A 21,170-nucleotide genomic window follows, 5' to 3' on the forward strand; every position below is an offset into this window, starting at 1 on the left:
CTTGGGCATTCCTCCCAGCAGGCTCTCGGCCATGGATGCACCACCATTGAGCAAACAGCCTCCCAAAAAGGCATCCCTGGGCCAGAGACACCTCTGGAGCCAGGCAGGCTCTGGGGCACTGGGTTGAGTGAGGAGCAGGGCAGCCCCTCGTGTGGTTTTGTCACTGTAGCGGCACAGAATTGTCTTTGTGGTGTGCTGTGGCAGTGCCAAGAGAGTGCCACATCCTGCCAGGTGATGGACAGATCTTCCACTCACAGCTCTGCCACCCTTGTACTGGGAAGGGACATCCCATCCTTGTTCCCTGGGGCACTCTGTGAGCTAGGTCAACAGCCACTTCTAGGGCAAGAGGGATGTGTGCAGGGTCCCCAGGCAGGGTAAAGTCTTTCTCTGGACTTGGCATCCCAGGCCCTTGTGTCTGGAGGTATTGGAATGCCCTTGCTTCATGGGCAAGATCAGCTTTTTCTCTGGACTTGGGGTGCTGGTTCTCTGTGTCTGGAGGTGGCATGGTGCCTTTGCTCCATCTGCCTCTGATGGGTAGTGGTCTCTGGTGGGCACAGAGCCCCTTTTCTCCCTGGTGCACTGCCAGGCTGAAGATCTCTGTGGGGCCAGCACTGGCTCTTCCCAAGGTGGCTCAGGTCTCTGCTAGTGGCCTGGGGGGCTCCATGCTGCCCATCTCTGTACTCAGCCTGGGAAGCTCCTCCTGCACCAGCTCAGCAGTCCCCCTTGCTCACACAAGCCTGATTTAGCTTCTCTAATCTCTTGCCCTGAATCTGTCGCTCCACCCCACTAATGATTTTCTCCTGCTCTTCTCCCAGGTTCCCTGAGTGCGTCAGTGCTCACTGTGGGAAGTGGGGAGAGCATGCACGGGGCTGGCCAGGCTGGCACAGGCACTACCAGGGGCACAACTCCCCACTGTCCCACGCTGTCCCCCCCATGCCCCACTGCACTGCCCCTCTCCTGCTGCATGCTCTCCTTAATGGCCCAGCTCCATAGGTACAAGTGGAGTGCATTGACCCTTCTCACACCAGCACCAGGCTGGTCCAGATGGTCTAGATCCTTCCAGACAGCCCTGGCCCCTATCGTAGCTCCATTGCTCCTAGACTTGCTAAAGCCTTTATCACCTCTCAGCTGCATCTCCTGAATTTTTTCCCTGTAAACGGGATTAAATCACCTCTTAAGAACCCGAGCTAATCTCCTTTTAGAGCCCAGCCCTCGCTCACTGTGCCAGCACTGCCTGATCCTCCCCACCCAGGCTGCCTCTCATTTCAAGGTTGGATGTGTCCATCTTGGGTTCCCAGTGCAGGGTCTTGCTCCATTTGCCTCCAGCTGCACTCAGCAATCAAACTGCCTTGGAACCTTCCCTGTGTCAGGAAACAGCCTGCACCTGCCTGCATTTGGGGGCAGAATGGGGGCAGAAACGTCCTGTGTGTGGTGGCCCTGCACGAACCCTTCCTGTGTGAGGAGTTACAGTGGGGGGACGTTAGCATCATTTTTCAGCTGATGATGCATGGCAGTGGCAATGGAGCCCACTGGGGATGGCTGTGCTGACAGTGTCCCTGGTGGCTCAGTATCTCTGGCCATTTATCTCAGTGCCTAATTTTAGTCCCATAGTTTGCAGCACCGTGCCCATGTTTAACGCCAGCTGCCCCAGAGTGGCTCCCACCACTGCCCCCATCCACCTGGGCAGGGGTCTGGTGTGGTGTCCACGTGTGCCACATTCCCATCCCAGGGTCTGTCAGAGCGAGACGTCTGCTCCCAGTGAGCGGGGTGGTGGGTGCAGCTGTCCAGTCAGTCACCTCCACCCCTGCCCTCTCGCATGCTGCTGGAGGGTTATTTTTGCTGAGGAATGTGCCATCCTCTCGGATTCTGGCAGGCTGCAGGGCTTGTGTTACAGGCAAGAGGCCGAAACCCAGGCCTGCAGTTAGGTAAATATAGCACCGATATTCGGGACTGCATGAGGGGACAACAGCCTCTTCCTCCTTCCAGGTCTGCCCATCCCTCCCATGGCCCTTCCTGCCTCCTGATGCCAGGTTGCTGGAAGGAGCTGGTTGCTTCCATCCTGCTGCCTGCATCCTTGCCTGCTTTTCCCCCTCGCTCCCAGCTGGGGGGTGTGCCAGAGGTTGGCAGGCCAGGGGTGTAATGCCTTGTGCCGTCCCACTCCACGTCCAGAAACCCAGAGGTGTCCAAGGTCACACTGCTGCTTTGCATCCCTGTGTTCTCCGCCTGCAGCGAGCACTGTGTGCTCAGGCATCCTTCTTGTGGCAGCAAAGGGAGGCAAGTCCAGAGAGGGCAGCCCCTGGGAGAGGGGGGACAGCACAGCACTCCTCCTCCACAGGGTCACAAGGATTCTGTGGCGCTGCCCTGCTGGGTGACAAGGGACATTCTGCTGCTGTTATTTATTTTCCCTGGGGACAGAGCTACGGAAGATCCCCACCTACCCCGGCTCCCAGCACATCCCCACCTCCCGCCGACCATCCCCAGCAGCTCCAGGAGGTGCAAACGCATGAAAGATTCATGGCCAGACCTCCTCCTACTCCAGACGCCGCATGCACACGCCGCCATCAATTATTCAAGCACTGAGACAAGGGGCTGCTGGCTGGGACCAGGGGCAGGGGGCTGGTGCCAGGCCAGAGCTGTGGCACTGGCTCAGGATCTGTGCAGAGCAGTCGGGAGGCCAGCAAGGTGTGGAGGGCTGTGGTTCTTGGAACAGTGGAATTAATGCTGCAGTTTGAGCAAGTGTTTGCTGTCTGCTTTGCTTGGGGCTGATGTGAGTCCAGCAGGCAAAGCTGGAGCTGGGTGGTAGTGGGGCCACCTGCTCCTGGTCTGCTTCTTGTCCATGCCAGAGCTGCACTGGCTGCCATTCTCTGTCCTAGGTGCCTGACCTGCAGAGGAGCAGGGCATTGTCAGGGCTGCCCCTGGGCTGGGGCAGGGAGAAGGGCAGCCTTAGCTGAAGGTGACCATCACTTCCTACAGGACACCTTCTGCAGTGACTTCAGCTTTGCCTTGGTGGGGCAATTTGTAGGTGCTGCTGCCCCTGAAAAGGACTTTTGGTGCCTGCAACAGGCACAGCCTCTTGGAAGTGACCCAGCTATCCCCAGAGGTTCAGCATCTCTGGGACAGCCCAGAGTCACTCCTCAGGCTTTTGCTGAGTGATGGCTACAGAGTCACAGCTGCTGGGAAGAGCTGTGTGCCCAACCAGCCATGAGCTGTGACCAATGGGCAGCAGATGTAGGATAGTTGGAGAATATTCAAGTGACTGTGTTTTGGCTGGACAAAGGTGGTCCTCTCTGGGGCCAGACCTGAGGCTGTCCTTGTGGGTGCTTTGGTGACAGCACCCTCGCCCTGGCACCACCGTGTGACACATCAAAGCCTTGGTGCTTCTTCCCAGCATCCCTGATGAGTCTTTTAATCCCACTTGAGTGTGAAAAGAATGCATAAGCTGTATGCCTGCAGCAAGATCACAGGTGTGCACAGATAGGGTGAGAGTACCTGGCAAGGAAGCCCTGGGTGCAGGTACCCTGACCTACATGACCCCTACAGTTCACCTCTTTACCCAGCTCTGGCTCAAGGGTACCCATTTCTGTCCCCACCTGGGGCTGGTGAGGGGCAGCAGAGACCTCTGTCTCTGACAGGAGATTCCCTTAATGCCAGCTGTAGCATTTGTAGGACTTGTCTGACGTGCAGGGTCTCCACGGAAACCCCGCAGCATCACTCGAACTGTGGGACTGACAGAAATGTTGTATAAACAGCTCCTTTTGTACTGGGTAATTTGCAAGTTATTATGGAGCCATGAAAAGCCTCACGTTTGGAGTCATGAGCTGGGAGGGGAAGCAGAGAAAAGCTAGCAGAGCTGCCAGGCATCATGGGGAGCGTGATGCCTGTGAGCAGCTCCTTGTGGAGCAGCTGGCTCCCCAGGGGACAGGTGAGCAGCGTGGGGACAAGCTCTGGGTGGGGAGGCCTCCAGCAGCGTTCCCATGGATGCTCTACAGTAGGGAGGGGCAGTTCAAACAAATGGTGAGGCCAGGACCTTGGCAGCCTCTCCAAGGGCCTGGAAAGGGGGCTGATGAATGCTGCAAGGCTTGGTGAGTTGATGAGGGAAGGTATTGAGCTATGGGGCACCAAGAGCTGTGAGGGGTGTGGCATGCAAGACAGGACCTGCTGAGGCTGTGAGGCTGGGACTGCCCCTCTGGCTTATTTGTAGCATCACCCAGAAAACTGGGACAGGCAGCAGGGCTCAGAATGGTCAGCTGGGGAAGGTGTGCCAGGGCGTGACAGCACCCCAGGAGCACTTACAGCTCTTAATGTCCCTGAGCAGCCTCAGTGGGGGCTCCCACCCACAGCTTCTGCCCATATCCCCGTCACAGCTCGGTCCTGGGCACGAGTCCTGCCCTGAGCTGTGCTGTGGGTCCTCACCCCAGCATGAAGGGAGGTCTCCTGTGTGTCATGCCACATGGACAGGGACAGCAACCTACCTTCCAGGCCAAGCTTGTCTCCCCATCAGCCACAGAGCAGCGATGCTATGACAGGGCTGAGCAGCCCAGCCCAGCAAACCCATGTGGGTCCTGAGGCACCTGGGGGGCAGGGGACAAGGTTTCTCTTGGCACCAGCACTGGCACTGGAGGCTGTGTGGTTTGCCAGGGGAATTGATGTGAAGCACAGTGCCCATATTAACTCCTTCCCATGTACAGTTGTGCTGCGACCTACACCCTTGGCAAGGGCATCTTTCTGCGTTACCGATGGCTGGGGGATGTGGGGGACTGAGCAGAGGCTGGCAGAGTGCTGGTGAGCCTGCATCATGCTGGGGAGTGCCATGGCACACTGCAAACCTCCTGCTGGGTGCAGGGCTGTGGCAGCTGAGTGTGTCCTGTTTGAGAGCACTTTGGGGACAGCACGCAGAGCGCTGCTGTGTTGTGTTGTTCCATCCCAGTTGGTCTGCATGTGAGGGCTGTAGTGGGGGGGGCTGTGTCCTCAGAGAGAAGCGCCACCCGTGTCCTGGGCAGCGGGGCAGGATGGACAGGCGACAGGGAACAATGGTACAGCCGAACAGCCTGGCGGGGGCTCGGACCCCTGCCTGCCGTGTAGACAAAGCCAGAGGTGGAGAAACTATGTACCCGCCTCAGACACGCCCCCTCCCTCCCCTCTACGACGGTGACCCTCGCCCCCCACCACCTGTGCCCTGCCTGTCCCCCACCGCTGTCACTGTGTGCCAGGGCTGGCGGGGAGGCGGAGGCGGAGGCAGGCGGGGGAAGGATGGAGGGAGGAGCACTCCAGTGATGCTTCATGCTCACAGCTCCAGCCCTCCCGAGAGCCCAACCTGGCGAGCCCCTTCCTCTCCCTCCACCGTTCCCGGCTGCCGGTGGTGAAGGATGCTCGGAGCATCGCTTGCCGCCGCGACGTGCTGACAGCGGGGACCCCGCCGGGAGCGGGCTGCCGTCCTGCCGGGCCTGAGTCCGTGTCACCGGGCCAGCGGGGCTCTGCAGAAGCATGAAGAAGATTTGGGTGAAGAAGCGTTTCCAGGTAAGGGCTCCAGGCTGCCGTGCCGGCGGGTGCCGGGAGAAGGGGGCAGTGCCGAGGGCGGCTGGGGATGGGAATGGATGCTGATGGAGACGGGAATGGGGATGCGAATGAGGATGGGGATGGGAACGTCCCTCCAGCCCTTCCGTTGCCCCCTGGGGCTCCCCAGGGCTTTGCACAGCACCAGCTTCAGCCCCGCTTGCAGAGCTGCCAGATGCTTGCCTGGCCTCGGCCGCCCGGGCAGGAGGGGCAGGAGGGGCAGAGGGCAGGGGCTCAGCACCTCCTGTGCCAACACCCGGGCTGGGACCCCCGCGGGGGCTTTCCCCACGCCCCTCTCTTCCCCCTGGGGTCGGGGCAGCAAATGGATGCTGCTGCATGGCTCCCCCAGCCCCAGTGCCGGTGGTCAGGAGCTGGAGACGAGGCTTTGCCTGCGTCATCCCCTCCGCGTCAGGAGCATGCCTGGCACAGGCACGGCTCCTTCGCGGGCCGCCGCTCGCTCCGCTGCCGAGCAGGGAACAAGGACGTCACTTGGCCTCCGCGGGCGGTGGAGGATGGGGAACATACTTCCAGGAAGCCCCGCGCCCCCAATTCCCCGGGGCACACAAGCCTGATGCGGACGCGTAGCCTCCCCGCTGTCGCTCTGCCTGGTGGCACAGAGGGGACTGGGAAGGGGCTGTCACGCGCAGCACCTTCCCAGGGCTGGAAGATGCACGGTGGGACACAGGTCCCCAGGGAGAGAAGGTGCTGAGGGTCCCTCTGGGGCAGGGTGGTTTGCACAGCCTGGCTGCCCCATCTGCATTTGGGGGCAGCAAGTCCAGGGGCTTACCCGTGTGGTGGGGCAGGGTCCTGCACCGCTGGCTGAGCACGGGAGGGGTATCAGAACAGCCACAGTGGCTTCTCTCTGCACCAGGCAAGTTACTCACTCCCTCCCCACCTCATTCCATCCCTGCTCCCTGTCTGCCTGTCCCACACAATAGGCAGCAGTGCCATGTGGTGCTGGGTTCCACATACTAGGGGGTGGCAAGCTCCACGGTCCCAGGAGATCCTTCACTCCCTGTTGGCCCGTGGCCATAGTGAGGGATGCACCATGCCTGGGCCAGCACAGGACCCCAGCCTGGACAGGTGGATCCGTGCCTGGCACAGGGGAAGGAAACACCTCCAGGTCTCAGCCAGCTGCCTCGTAGTGCAGGACTGAAGCTGGGTGTGGATCCCAGCCAGCTCTTCTCTCTACTCGAGGTTGGTGGCACAGAGTGTGCTCCTGGGGCTCCTCCACCCCTTTTCCCAACATGCAAATGAAATCCCACGCAAGAGGATTACCCCTACTCTCTCTGTCCCCTTCGTGCACACTCTGATCCCACACCAAGCTGCTGCCCCCTTTCCGTCTCCTGGCTTGGGGCTGACCCTGCACCACCCAGCACTTGCTCCCTAGTGGGCTGCAGGTGGGTGCTGTGCTTGAGGTGCGTCTAGTCTGCAGGGTGCCCTGATCCTATAAGGTGACCTGATCCTGTTGGGACCTGTTGAGAGGTGAAGGGGAGGGGGCTCAGCCCCTCTGTAGCTCTGGGCAATGGAGCCCAGCTCTCTGGGTACACTCACCATATTTGATGGGGAGCCGATGGCGCTTGTCCCTGGGGAAGCCATAAGAGTACCCGATAATGGCACTCAATTGTATTTTCATTTTTTAATGGGGGAATTATCCGCCGATGGTGCAGTTAATCACTCATCTTTCCCTGGCCTGGAAGATGGGCTGCCAGCCAGAACCAGCACAGTCAGCCGAGAAGGGGAGGTGAAGCCTGGCTCAGCCTGAATACAAATGTGTCTCGTGCAGCCGCTGCCCTCTGGCCAGCACTGTATGCAGGCAGGGGGGCTGGTGGGAACGTGAGTGCTGCCCATGTGCAGGGTCTGCCACTGCAGTGGCAGCAGCTTTGGGGCATGTGAAATGAGCCTTCTGTCCTTCAAGGGCAACTAACTGCTTGCCATGCTTGGCTGTCCATCCCTGGTGGCTGGCTGTCCCTGGGGTCTGGCTGTCTGTGACCTGCTTGGGAGCTGGAGGGATGGTGGGGCAGGAGGGTCTGGTGGAGCAAAGGGCTTCAAGGCAGTTGGGTGTTCAGCCGTGGGCTCCCCACTGGGGAGACAGGGCATGGGCCATCAGTGTCCTGGGGAGACCCTGTCACCCAGACTGGCTGGGAAGGATGCTCAGTCCTGGCAGCCCAACCCTGCCTGTCTGCACTCCACATTCTCACTCCTGTTTGCCTTGGAGATCACCTCGTCCTCTGCTTTCCTGGGATATGGCGTCAGTGCACGCTGGGTCTGGCAGACAGGCTGCCCTCAGCTGGTCCCTTCCCTGGCATGCAAGTGCCCAGCCCTGGGCTGCAGCACAGAGGGCAGCCAAGTTGGCAGGGAGCTCCTGGTGCTTCCACACCATGCTCGGTTCCCACCTGCCCGCCTGGACAGCATGGGTGAGCACAGCCCCTGTGCCTCCCAGCCTGCACCGACAGGCCAGCCCCGTGCTGCCGGGCAGCCTCTCTCAACTGGCATGGCCTCTACAGGGGAGGAAGGATGCTGTCCCCATGCTGGGACAGTGGCCATGGTGGAGTCTGGGCCAGTGCCTGGAAGACATTTTGCTGGCCAAATCCCCATGCTGGCTGGGTGGCTTTCAAGGGGCTGCAGAGCGCTTGGGCAGCAGCCTAGGCAAAGACTTCGCTGCAGGCTATGCCAGCTGCAGGCAGCAGTTCTGGGGCATCTGGGAGGCCCAGGATTGTCCCTCCTGGGCTTGGGCTGCAGCACAGGGCTGGGGAGCACAGTGCCATCACCAAGGGGGCTCGGCGTGCGCACAGGTGTGTGTGAGTGTGCCGGGCATGCGCTGCACGTGCCCACCTACACCATCCATCTCAGCGTGTGCGCGGGGGCGTGTGCCCGCGGGTACCCGTGGGTGTGCAGCCAGGGCGCGTGGGAGCGCTGGCAGGTGTGCCCTGCCGGCGGGAGGGCGTGAGCGCTGCGACGTGTGCCGTGCCAGAGTGCGTGTGAGAGGCTGTGGGCGTGAGCGGTGCTGCGTGTGCTGGGGTGGGGGGTGTGCGCGTGCGTGCCAGGCGTGGTGTGGTGTGGCAGGGGTGTGAGTGCACGGCAGGTACCTATCACCATGCTTGGGTAATGCTCTGTTCTCTTTTCCTTTGCAGAAGACCGGCCACTCGCGGCGCTTCGGGCGCTTCACGCATGGTGCGTTGAGTTACCAGGACCCGACTCCCCCTGCTGCCCCAAGTGTGCTGGGGTGGGCCCACCGCCACGCTGCAAGGGGCAGCGATCAGAGGCTGGGCAGGGCTGGATTGCATCTTGCCAGCCACAAAATAGGGTCCCAGTCAGCCAGGAGCTCACAGTGTCCCCCATGCGGGTGGTCTGCTTCTCGCCTTGCGGCTCTACTTGCTCAGGGGCTGCCAGACTCTTGTGGCTACGACTGGGAATCTGATGCACTAGAAGTGCATGAAGCAGCTGGTCGTGTGCTGGGCTGCAGAGGGGTGGCTTGGAGTGGGGGAAAGCAGTGTGGCCCCCTGCACACCTTAAGAATGCAATGGAGAGGAGCAGTGCGGGGGCTGGGGACATGTTTCTCACTGCGGGGGTTGTTTCTGTAGCTTGTGAGGGCTTGAGCAATGGCAAGGAGGAAAATCAGTCCTCCCCAGGCAGTATGGCACTTATTTTACTGGAATGGGACGTTAGGGTGATACTGAAATGGCCTTGCCACATCCTGCCTGGTGGGGGTCATCTCTTAGTGATGCCCTGCCCTGAGAATTTTGGCTTTATCAACCGCAGCTGTGCTGTGGAGCACAGCTGTATTGTACAGCACTTGCACTGGTGGGGCAGAGGATGGACTTGTATATGCCAGGGGGAGGCTGTGTGCACATGGACACGTGTCCGTGTGCTCCAGCACCCCCAGGAGGGCCCAGCTGGGGCACAGACTGGGAAGGGTCCAGCCCCAGGCTGAGATGCAGTGCAGAGCACAGCGGCATGTATGGATACTGCAGCGGTGAGGCCAGCAGCTCCAGGGACAGGGGGTGGCTGTCCTGCTGGGCAGGATGTGGCTGTGGCACAGGGAGGGAATGGTGCTGTGCCCTGCACAGGTGGGACTGTGTGTGAGGAGAGGGTCTGTGTGCAGTGCTGGAATGGTGTGCAGTGAATGTGATGCAGAGTGGAGACATGGTGGGGAAGTGCTGGGGACAAGGGCCCCCCCCGGCTGCCCCCCGCGTCTCCGCAGGCCGGGCCGATAACCGGGTGTTGATGTCTCTCTCTCTCTTGCTGCCCCTATGGAAGCGAAGTTTTCCGCTCCTGCAGGAAACAAAGTTACGGTAGGAAGACGCCTTCCCAATGCCATCACTGTCCCCATAGTGGACCCTGTGTCCCAGCCTGCCACCCTGCTCTGTCACTTCCATTGTCCCCTTGCTCTGCTTTTTTGTCCCCATGCCACCTCTGCCATCTGCGTTCCCACTGCTGGCACTGCCTCCCTTCCTCCTGTCATTTAACACTGTTCCTGCCTGCCCTTGCCCTGCTGGACTTACGCATTCCTAGTCCTGCCTTTCCCTACTGGCAGCTTGTCCCTGCAGGTCACAGTCATGCCTCCTGCCCTGGAGCTGCCTGGGCACTGCTCTCGTGCTCCAGGAGCCAATGGGTCTGCGACAGACAGTACCAGTGTGGTCTGCTGTCTCTCTGTACCCTCACCTCCTACTCTCCCCTCCCACCCCAGACTCGGAGACAGGTGAGGATGAATCCAGCGACCCCCAGGTGACACAGCGCAGTGATCTCCAGGATGAGACGGCCTTCAGCACCCCCACGGGTGAGCAGGGACACCTGGCTGGCGTTCAGCCCTGACACTGGCTGCTGACCATGACTCCCCACAAGACCTCTGCTGGCCAGGCTTTGGGGGTGTCCATGGAGAGGGATCTGTGATCCACCCATATAAAGGGGAGAGGGCCTGAGGCAGCAGGATGCTGCTCAGGACATGCTGGTACACCCCATGGTGGCTCAGCCCTCTCTGAGCAGGGTGCTGAGCTTGTCCTCACAGGCACCCAGTCTTGGCTCATCCCTCTTCTCCCAGGTGGGTCTGACACCCTCGTGGACGCCTCCATGAACACAACGCCGACCTCGGTGCTGGCCCTGTCCCAGGCAGAGGAGCGCTCCAGCTGGTCAGGCAGCCAGCAGACCGTGGTGGAGAAGGAGACGGATGCCAGCCTCTCTGCACGGGGACCCTACCTCCGTCCTGCTGCCTGGCCGCAGCCGCAGGGAACCCCAAGGCAAGCAAACACGCCGGCCCCACGTGGCGCCGAGGTCCGGCACCTGGGCGTGGAGCCGCTGGTGCGGGCATCACGGGCTAATCTGGTGGGCACGAGCTGGGGGTCAGAGGATAGCCTTTCGGTGGCCAGCGACCCGTACGGCAGCGCCTTCAGCCTGTACCGAGGACGGGCGCTCTCGCTCCATGTGTAAGTAGCCAGGGGAAGCACACGGAGGGGACATCGCACTGGGGCCATCTCCTTCCAACCCCTGCAGCCATCTCCTTCCCTCCACCTGGGCTTTCTTTGCCTTCGCTTTCCCGGAGGAGTGGGGACTCTGAGCAGCAGGTAGCCTGTTCTTGGTGAGGTGGGAGCAACGCAGCCTGGGGGGTGATGTAGAGTGGGGTCCCTTTCTGCTGTGGCCAGGTTGAGGCTGGGTGTATTCCCTGTGCCACTGCTTGAGCTGCAGTATCCCACCCGTAGATTATACCATGGGTATTTTCCTGTTCCACCGCAGCATGGTGCCCTGTGCAGCCCACTCTGTGGGGAACTGGAGGTGCACAGTAGCCTGGGACGCACACTGGCAAGTGTCTGCCCACAGTACAGGGGTGGCAGCAGGGTCCAGGGACATGCTGCCTCCCCAGATCCTGCTGATGTGCTCAGAGCCCCTGTCCCTCCTTGCTGCCTTTGGTTCCCATACCTACAGGCCTGCTCCTTTGACGTCCATCTTGCTCTTTTTTTTGTTTAAGGCTGCTTCTTCCACCAGACCCTCATCTCCACCTTATGATTTCCATGCTGTGTTTGCTGAGCTCCTCTGGGGGCAGTGGGATAGGAAGATGTGCCCACAACAGCATGTGCACAGGCAGGCCTTGCAGCCTTGGGGACTCCTTCTGGCCAGGCTGCACTGCCTCAGCACACCAGGACACCCCAGCAAACTGGGGCATCCCCCCAGCCCCTGGTCCTGTCTGCATGGTAGCTCTAGGGGGGAACTCACTGGGTGTTCCAGCATCACCCTGCTGCTCCACATGAGTACCCCTGTACAGGGGGTCCCAGCAGCCCAAGACTCTCACCTAACCCAGCCAGCTCCCAGTGGTCTTGGGGTGACCAGATGCCCTTGCTGGGACCCCTTGAGTCTGCAGTCACAAGGCTGCCCTGACTGTTTGACCCATTTGCCATGCCCCATTGGGCACTATGGTACAAGCTGGAAGCTGGGATGCAGCCAAGCAGGTACAAGGGTGGTTTCTAAGCCATGCTCCTCCATCTCTGCCCTTGCAGCAGCATCCCCCAGGGAGGCTACCGGAGAGATGACCTCCACAGAGGCCCTGTCTCTCCAAAGCCTGGTGCAGAGCCCCCGAGATCCCCCGCTGCTCTGCCGCTGACTGCCAAGCCACCCATCGTCCGCTCGCCATCTCCTCGTGCTGGCACATGTCTGCAGCCGCCCACTGGCATCGTATCCCAGCCTGCTGCCCGTGGCCCTGGCGTCCCCTCCTTCACACCCGTGACCCCTCGCAAGAAGTCCTCAGTGCCAGCAGAGTACCAGGACGTTGTTCCTGAGGAGTACGAGGAGAAGATCAAGAAGCCCAAGTCCTCTGGGTACTCACAGGGTAGCACACAGGAGTCCCGTCCGCAGACACCCATGAGTGACACCTCCGGCCGCATCTCCGTCCGGGCGTCCCCCAAGCTGGTGCGTGCTGGCTCCAGGATCTTTGAAAGGCTGCAGTACTTCGAGGAGCGGCAGAGGAGCCTGGAGCAGGACAGTCCCTTTCCCGCACGCTCCAACCTGCCGCTGCGCAAGACGCGCTCCTTCGACCAGCCTGGCAGTGGCCCGCGCCGTGCCAGCACTCCGGGTGGCTCGCGGGAGGACCTGCGGGAAGGCGGCCGCTGGGAGCCGGGCAGCACGGCGGCGTGCCGGCGCTTGGCCTTCCGGCAGAAAGCCGCATCCTTCGACGAGCGGGGCAAGTTCGCCAACCGCGTCTATGCCATCGAGCACAAATTTGCAGAGGAGCTGACCCGCATCAAGCGGACTGTCTCCAAGCAGCAGCTGCGGCGCTCCCAGGAGCTGTGCAAAGCTGGGCTGCCCCCGGCGCCCTCACCCCCAGCGAGCAGCGAGCCCCCCGCACCCCGTGCCCCCCGCACCTCTTCCTCTCAGGGCGCCGGCGGACGCAAGGCACTGCCACCCAAGACCTGCCCGCCGGCAGAGAGCACACACGTCATCCAGCACCTGGCACTTTCCAGCGTGCTGTTGGTGGGACCCGATGGGGAGCCGCTGCCAGGGGGGCAGCGTGGGAAGAGAGCCCCGGCGGGGGGGGGTGGGGCGGCTGGACAGCCCGGCTCGGTGGAGGATGCGGGTGCCAGGAAGGGTCTACAGCAAGAAGGCGTTGGGGAAGTGAAGAGGAAGGAGCAGTGGCCGTTGGCACAAGCCAGCCCGCAGGGAAGGGTGGCCCTCTCGCAGGCGGGTCCCGCCGAAGGCAGTCCGTACCCGGATGGAGGCCCTGCCCGTGGCCCGGGGGCACTGAGCGAAGCTCTGGCTGCCCGACTGGCTGTGCCCCACGGACTGTACCGGCGGCCAGAGACGCCCACAGAAGTGCGGTTCCTGCCTTGGGCAAAGCCGGGCATGGAGCAGGAAGCTCGTCTGGAACGAAGCTGGGCAGGACAGCATGGTGTGGGCAGGGAGGTGGAGAGAAGGCAGATGAAAGTGTCAGAGAAGAAAGAGAGTGGCCGGATGGCTCAAGAAGGCAGGAGCACACGGAGCAAGGGGAAGGGACGCCGAGCCAGGCCCACTTCTCCAGAGCTAGGTAGGGGCACGGCTTTCTGCCCTCCTGAGGCACAGAGCTGGTCTGGCCAGCCCCTGGGTGGGTTGGGGGACCTCCATCCTGCCCCTGGGAGGCATGGGGAGCCCAGGGGTAGAGGGACATGACTCTGGAGGCTGGGGTAGTTGGCACCAAGCAGTGCCATAAGACAGACCAGCCTGGCTGCCAGTTTGCTGGGCCTTGAGGTTACAACACTTGCTATCTTCTCCATACCTCTTGTCTGGCACAGGAAAGATACGGTGCACTGACTTGTGGCATAGAGCCCTGGTCTGGGGCACAGGGCACCCACTGTAACTTGTCCTGTCTGGGCCATGCTTGGTGGTCCAGGCAGGGCATGCAGCCTAAGCTTCCCCAGGGGAAGGTGGCTTGGCTGGACCAGAGGTGTCCTGCCCATCCCAGCATGCAGCAGTTAGACCAGACTATACCTGGGCTGGGAGCTTTTAGGCTCTGCTGTAGCCAGAGGAGTGCCAGGCGCACATGTCTGAGGCTCCTGGCACAGCCCCAGGACTTTTGTTCATATGCTGGGGCCATGAGAGGGGAGGGAGCTGGGAGGTGCTTGCTGATGTATTGGAGTGCAGCAGCCACCATCCCTCGAGAGAATAGGGGAAGTTCAGGGCAGGGGGTGCAGTAGGATATAGGACCCTCCTTCTTCCACACCCCACTGTCACCTCATTTCTTATACCCTATGGGGATGTATGACAAGCTGTATGCTTTCTGCCCCTTCCTGGTCCCCTGTGTTGTCCCCACTGCCTGCTCTGTGCCACGGTGGATCCTGATGTGGCCTTTTCATCCACTGCATGGCCAGAGCACCTGCTAATGCCCCAGAGAGGGTGTGGTTGATCTGTGGGTTGGGAGATGCATGCTCTGCTTGCACGCAGCCCAGCAGGGCAGAGAACCCACTCACTTCGCCCTGCTGACAGCCACGGGGCCCATCTCTCCCTGTGCAGAGTCCTCAGATGACTCCTATGTCTCAGCGGGTGAAGACCCCCTGGAAGCCCCCATCTTTGAGATCCCCATCCAGGACATGGCAGTTGTCGTGGGGGCAGAGGTGCTGCTCAAGTGCATTGTCACGGCCAACCCCCAGCCAGAAGGTGAGCCGCCCTGGAGCGGGGTGTCAGGAGCACGAGCATGGCAGAGGGACTCTGCATGTCCATGTCCCCGCCTGTGCGGCGTGAGTGGGACACCCAGCGCTGAGCTGGGTATCTCGGGGAGGTGATGTGCCCACTCTTGGAGCACCCCTTCTGCCCTCCCTCCCCTCAGACAGGAGTGAAGTGCTTGGGCACTGCCCTGTCACTTGGAAAGTGCCTGCTGTCCCCCAGTGCTGGGCTGGACTGTTGGGAAAGTGGGAGAAGGGCTACTGAGCGCTGCACGGGCAGGGACTGGTGATGCAACCTGGTCTAGTGGGTGGCGTCCCTGCCCATGCTGGGGGAGGTGGTGTCGAAACTAGATGATCATCAGGGTGCTCCCAACCCAAACCATTCTGTGATTCTCTAATGCTCTGGGCTGCTCTTGGGGCAGCTCAGGTGGTTTCCCGAGGCCAGAAGCTTAGGGCTGATGGCCTCCGGGCACGCTGTACACAGGACGCGCGAGGGGGCAGCTGTGCATCCAGGGCCGGTGCCAGTCTCCAAAGCCAGGCAGAAGCCCAGCCGCTTTAATTCCCTATTCCAACCTCCACTGGAGGGCAGGAGGATGTCAGGAAGCAGATAGGGACCAGCCACGGTCTCTCCGTCAGAGGGCCGTGGGATCCCGGGGCTGCTCCCTATAGCAAATGGGTCCTCAGGCCAGGCAAAGGAGCGCCTGGGACCCTGCGCAGACCCTGGGACAGCTCGGACTGTCCTGCCCACGCGTGACCCCCGCCTCTGCCGGCAGTGTCCTGGAGGAAGGACGGGGTCCCACTGCGGAGCAGCACGACGCGCCCCATCAAGGCGGAGGGCGAGCGGCACACGCTGCTGGTGCGTAGTGCCCGGGTGGCCGACGCCGGGCTGTACACTGTCACCGCGGCCAACGAGGTGGGGGCCACCTGCTGCAGCGCCATCCTCAGCGTGCGGCCCGGTGAGTACCGCGGCCCGCGGATGGAGGGACGCCGGGAGGGAAGGAGGGAGGCAAGGAGGGAGGCAGACAGGGAGGGAGCGAGGGCTGGCGCCGCGGTAGGCTGACTGCCAGCTCTGCCGCTGCTGTCACTGGGAAGAAACCGGCTTCCTTACCCTACAAGGCTCTGTCTGAACCAAAGCAGCTGACGTGCTCCCGGCAGCCATGGAAGGATCCTACCGTGGGGGGAGCAGGGTCAGGCTGTGAGCATCCCCTGGCGCCCAGCAAGCAGCCCAATGTCCGGCCCCCACACCTGTCCCGTGTCCCCCTAGACATGGGGGTACATCAGCCTGCTCTACAACCCCGCAGACCATGTGGGTACCCCTGCCCTGAGCCGGCAGACCATGTGGGCACCCCTGCCCTGAGCCTGCAGACCATGTGGGTACTCCTACCTCCAGCATGTGAGCCGTGGGGACAGCCCAGCCTACTCCCCAACCTGCAAATTGTGGGTATGTCCCTGTGCTCCACTCTGCTAGCCGCGGGGAGACCCCCGCCCCACAAACTATGAGCTGTGGGGTCACCCTGCCTGCCCACCAAGCTGCCAGCCGGGGAGAACCCCACCTCAGCCCCCGCCGCTGGCCATGGGGATAGCCAGCCCGCTGCAGCCCCAAAGCCCTCCTCGTTCCAAGAGAGCGTCTCTGGGCGGCAGGCAGAGGCTTGGAGCTGCCCCGAGGGCTGGAAGGACCCAAAACTTCCCCTATCCGTGGTTAGGCAGGACTGTACACCCAGGGCCAGCCGCGGCCGGGGTCGAGAAGCCCCGGCAGACCCCGACCCGCCGCGGGCCCTCCCCCGCGCTGCTGGCCCAGCCCCGGGGGCCGGCCGGCGCTGGGGCGGGGAGGGCTCAGCGGGCCGACGGCGCTGCGAGCCGGAGGCGCCCGGCACCGGCAGTGCCGCCGGCACCGAGGGCGGTTCGGCGGCGTGGCGCGGGTCGGCTCGCGGGGCTGCCGTGGCCCCGGTGAGTGCGGGGTGCTTCGGGGGCGGGAGGGCGGATGCGGACAGGGGGAAGTCGGGCTCAGGCTCCCAGCTCTCCGCTGGAAGCTGCCCGCGGGTGTCACGGAGGCGCGGGGACGCAGCCCTTGCCCGGTACCGGGAAGGCCGCCCGCCATCCCCGGCGCAGGGCAGGGAGCGTGGAGCGCTCCGGCGGCCGGCCGGAGGGGGCCAGCACCCCCATGGTGGCGACTGGGCTCCGTCAGTCCCCCGTGCCGGTCGCCGCTCCCCATCCCGTCCCATGCCGGCCCCGGTGTCCCGCACCCCTCGAGTCCCCCAGTCCGGCCCCCGATGGCGCGGGCCGGCGGGCGGGCGGGCTGCAGGGGGGAGCGCAGCTGCCAATGTCACCTTCAGCCGTGCCGGCCCGGGCAGGGACAGCCATCCCGGGAATCCGGGCGGCTTAAGGATGGGAGCGCGGGCTGCTGCGTAAGAGCCACTTGAGCCCTGCTGTCGCCTTGCGGAATATCGTGTCCCCTTATCATCCCGCGGCGTGCTGCTCACCCCCTCCCCCGGAGCGGCCACGCACCCCTTCGCTGCCGGCCATTGCCAAGGCGGGATGTGCCGCGGGGTGGGTGTCCACCCCTGGAATGCGGGGTAGTGCAAAGGGGTGCCCTAACCCGCCTGTCCGGCTTCGACTGCTGCCAGCTCCTTATCCAGCCTCTTCTGTGCTAGCACCCGCTGTGGAGCGGCATGGGAACGTGTCCCCCACCGTTGGCCAGGCCAGCCCCATCACATCGGACGAGGAGTACCTGAGCCCGCTGGAAGAGTTCCCCGAGTCTGGCACCCCCCAGCACCGACCGGCCATGAAGCTGCAGCCAAGAGCAGAGCATGGGGCTGCCCGCGGCTCCCCTGAGACCACCTTCAAGGCTTCACCCACTTTTGAGGTGAGATAGCAGATCCCCCAGGACTCGTAGAGGGGTACAGTACCCTGTGACTCCGGTACTGTGGGACTCGGTGCCAGGAGATGCTGGGTCAGGTCTTACTAGCCCTTGATATGATGTGGGGTCCTTGCAGCACCTGGGCAGGCTCCACCCCACCAGTTTCCCTGGTACTCCTATTGTGACAGGGGACAGACAGCCCTGGGTGCAGCGGTGGGGATGCATGGCCCTGTGTGCAGGCGGTGCTTGCTGCTCTCTGACCCCTCTTTCCCCAGGTATCCTTATCGGACCAGTCAGTGCTGGAGGGGCAGGATGTCAGCATGAGTGTTCGTGTCCGTGGGGAGCCCAAGCCCATCATTTACTGGTGAGTCCTGCTGCTCTTTGGGGTCACAGCTGGGCAGAAAAGAAGGGGACGGGCACAGTGACCTCTCCATTTGGGCATGGTTGCATGGAGCTCTTATGCTGAGCGGAGAGTGTTGGTGAAGGTTTTTTTTGGGGACAGCCAGGTTGAATATGCAGGGCGAGGTATGACCATGATGCTCTGCCTCTGTCTGGAGCAGGCTGAGAAACAGGCAGCCAGTGAAGTATGGCCGCCGGCACCACGCGGAGGAGGCAGAGGGAGTGCGGGGGCTCTTCACGCTGCACATCCTGGCGGCAGAGCACACTGACACCGGCTTCTACACCTGCAAGGCCGTCAATGAGTATGGCACCAAGCAGTGCGAGGCCAAGCTGGAGGTCAGAGGTAATGTTCCCTGGGTATGTCACCCAAGAACTGAGAGGCCAGCTGGCTCTTAGTGCCCTGCATGAGCTGTGAGAAAGGGACCATTGCAGGCCCTGCACTTGGTGGTGTGACATAAGAAGGGGACAAGTCAGCTCCCCCTGTGGTGGTGCAGGCTGGGAACAGGAAAGTGAAGCTGCGTGCCTGGGGCTGTCCGCAGAGGCTGGCCCTGCAGCAGAAGGCAGTCTGCCTTGCTCTCATCCAGATGGGCAGCCCTGGGTCCCACCTGTTTCCTGCTGTTCTAGAGCCCCACTTATCTGACCCAGACCCAACTGCTTCTCACAGCCCAGCTTCACTCCACATCCCCCTACACACACACTTATGGGGCAAAGTGCTGCCCCTGGCTGACCAGGAAGGGACTTTTAGCCTTGGGGGCTCTATAAGAAATGTCCTCATGCCCTGCAGCTTGCTCCCTCCTTGCCCCAGGCTACCTGCAAGCTCTGTGCTAGGCACAGGGCAACTTGCAGGGGGTCCCTCCCTGCCCATTTCCAGCAATGTCCCATAGGCATGGGACTTCACTGTCCACTCCCCTTTCCTTGCTATAGCTCCCCAGCCCTGCTGTGGTCTTCCTAGGACCCCAAAGTATGTGTGCAGTTTTGAGGGGCGAGGGGGGAGTTGGGACCGATAGCCAGGCACTGCCTGGTATCCCCAAGGCCAGGGAAGGGGCCTGTGGGGATGAGTGATGCTGCCTCCCTCCTCTTGCCCTTTGCTGTGTGTGCCCTGCTCCCCCCAGCCCTCCCTGCTGATGGCTGCTGAGCCCCCCTGAGCTGTGCCGATCCCACCCGGCCTTGGCTGCACCGCTTGTACGCTGCCGGGATTACGCTCCCAGCCTACGGCAAAGCACGGCGGCACAGGGGTGGGAGCGGAAGCTGTCCCAGTGTCCCACAACGGGCAGGAGCTGGGCTGCAGGGGTGATGGCCTAACCCCAGCCCTTCTTGGGGGGCTCAGCAGATGGCTCCGTGCCTTGTTGCCCACTCGCACCCCTCGTGCTGGCGCTGGTGTGTGTGTCCGTGCCGGTCCCGTGGCTGCCGCACTAACCCTTCTGCTTGCTGACTGCGGTTTTTGTCTGTACGCAGGGGGAGTACGATAAGGGGGTGCATCTCTCAGAGCCGCGGCTGCGGGGCTCTTAGTTGGACACCTCTTAGGCAGTGGACCTCACCTTGTGTTATTACCTCCTTCTCCATCCGCCGCCTCGTCCTGGACGCACCGCGGGGACGCGCGGGCCCTCGACTGCGGGCCGGGGCTCGCCAGATGGCCGGGGCAGGCGTGACTGAGGCGGGGCGGGGGGAGCAGCAGGGGAGCAGCAGGCGCCCCCTCAGCCGGGCCAGGGTGCCCATATGATGCTGTCTTGTCTCTTGCTCCATCCGTTTGTCCCTGTCTGTGTGTTCTGCTGCCTCTCTCTCGCTGCCCAGGGAAAGGGAGCAGGGAGCTGAGCCCAGGGTTGCCGCCGTGCCGGCCAGGGCTGTAGGGAAGGAGCTGCGGTGCGGTGGCAGCTCTATGACAGTCACCTTGGAGCACGGGAGGCAGGAGACCCCAGGGACCCCACAGGGGAACACTCTGCGTGAGGTGCAGGGGGGAGGGAGATCATTGGCCCCTTTGGCTTCACGGTGGCCACTCAGGTGCCAGCTTGGCCACCAAGACACTGTCCCTTGTAGCCCCAGGGCTTGGGTCCCTCAGGAACATCCCCTGGCTGTGGGTCTCTTCTTCCCAGGGAGGGGGCTTGATGGGAGGGTGGGCTGCGAGGCCGTGACCCTTTTTTTTGTAGCTCTAATAAAATCTGTTTGGTAAAGCGCTGTGTGGTGTGTTCCTGGCATGGACACCTCCCCTCACCCCCAGCCCCCTCCCTGCTCAGCTCCGCTTTCCACATCTCACCTCCCATCCCACCCTTCCCTGCTGCACTCCCTGCCCGCTGCACCAGGCCCCCTCCCTGCATGAACCACTGCCCTGCACGTACTCCCACTCCATCCCTGCTACCTCTCATGGTTGCTTTTCAGTTGCTGAGATGCGTCTCTCTCTTTCTTTCTCTCTCTCCCCGCTCCCTGGGCAGCTCGCCCCGAGTGCCAGTCCCTGGCCATCGTGGTTCCCCTGCAGGACTTGGTGGTCGGGGCGGGGGAGCTGGCGGTCTTTGAGTGCATGGTGGCCGGCCCGCCAGACATGGACGTAGACTGGCTGTCCCGGGGCCGGCTGCTCCAGCCTGCACTGCTCAAATGCAAGATGCATTTTGATGGGCGCAAGTGCAAGCTGCTGCTCACCTCTGTGCATGAAGATGACAGCGGAATCTACACCTGCAAGCTCAGCACTGCCAAAGGTAAGCGGTGGGCATGCAGCACCCCCAGGGGGGTTCTCACTCAGGGCTTGGCCCTAGCGGGGTGGAAAGACCCCCCTACCTCAGGCTCAGGGCTCTTGTTCTCAGGGATGTAGCTGTGAGTGCTGGAGATACAGGGGTACAGGGAGACAGGGGGACAGGGAGTGGTGGTGCCCCAGGTGCTGGGAAGATTTCTCAGGGAAACCTGGTGTGGAGCACTTCTTGGACTCCTGTACCCTGAGACCTGCAGCTCTGTCTAACCCCACTCCACTCAGCTTCTCTGCCAGCATGCATGTGGCTCCCTGAAACACAGGAAGATGCATTTACTCCATGGCTGCACCAGGTAGATGGAGACCTGGAGTCCAGCTGTCCCTGTCCCCTGGCTTCAGAGCTTCTGGGCATCCTGCTCCAGTATTGATGTGTTTCTGCTGGCTTGGGAGATCGTGGGGAAATGGGCAAGGAGTCATGGCTTCCCAACCTCTCCCAGCAAACCATCACTGAGGACATCTCAGCAAGAGTTGCATGGGCCTCTGTCCAGTGGCTCTGACACACCTGTGC

At 62.3% G+C, this 21,170-nt stretch overlaps 1 protein-coding gene across 7 annotated transcripts in view; it reads left to right on the plus strand.

Annotated features, from left to right (window-relative positions):
* The window catches only part of SPEG (striated muscle enriched protein kinase), a 38,713-nt gene that overhangs the window by 2,587 nt on the left and 14,956 nt on the right, over positions 1-21,170 (plus strand). Inside the window, exons 1-12 of one of the 7 annotated variants that reach the window (XM_072932116.1) lie at positions 4,889-5,517; positions 8,688-8,727; positions 9,819-9,848; positions 10,244-10,333; positions 10,595-10,976; positions 12,042-13,561; positions 14,524-14,667; positions 15,446-15,628; positions 17,324-17,535; positions 17,805-17,893; positions 18,090-18,271; positions 20,355-20,615. In XM_072932116.1, the coding sequence (XP_072788217.1) occupies positions 5,485-5,517; positions 8,688-8,727; positions 9,819-9,848; positions 10,244-10,333; positions 10,595-10,976; positions 12,042-13,561; positions 14,524-14,667; positions 15,446-15,628; positions 17,324-17,535; positions 17,805-17,893; positions 18,090-18,271; positions 20,355-20,615 (3,166 nt within the window). In that variant the 5' untranslated portion in view covers positions 4,889-5,484. Of the gene's footprint in view, positions 1-4,888; positions 5,518-8,687; positions 8,728-9,813; positions 9,849-10,243; positions 10,334-10,594; positions 10,977-12,041; positions 13,562-14,523; positions 14,668-15,445; positions 15,629-17,323; positions 17,536-17,804; positions 17,894-18,089; positions 18,272-20,354; positions 20,616-21,170 lie in introns of those variants that run through there. The other 6 variants (XM_072932117.1, XM_072932113.1, XM_072932114.1 and 3 more) reach the window with 6 other exon arrangements.

The sequence above is a fragment of the Taeniopygia guttata genome, chromosome 7, assembly GCF_048771995.1.
Source record: "Taeniopygia guttata chromosome 7, bTaeGut7.mat, whole genome shotgun sequence".
NCBI lineage: Eukaryota > Metazoa > Chordata > Aves > Passeriformes > Estrildidae > Taeniopygia > Taeniopygia guttata.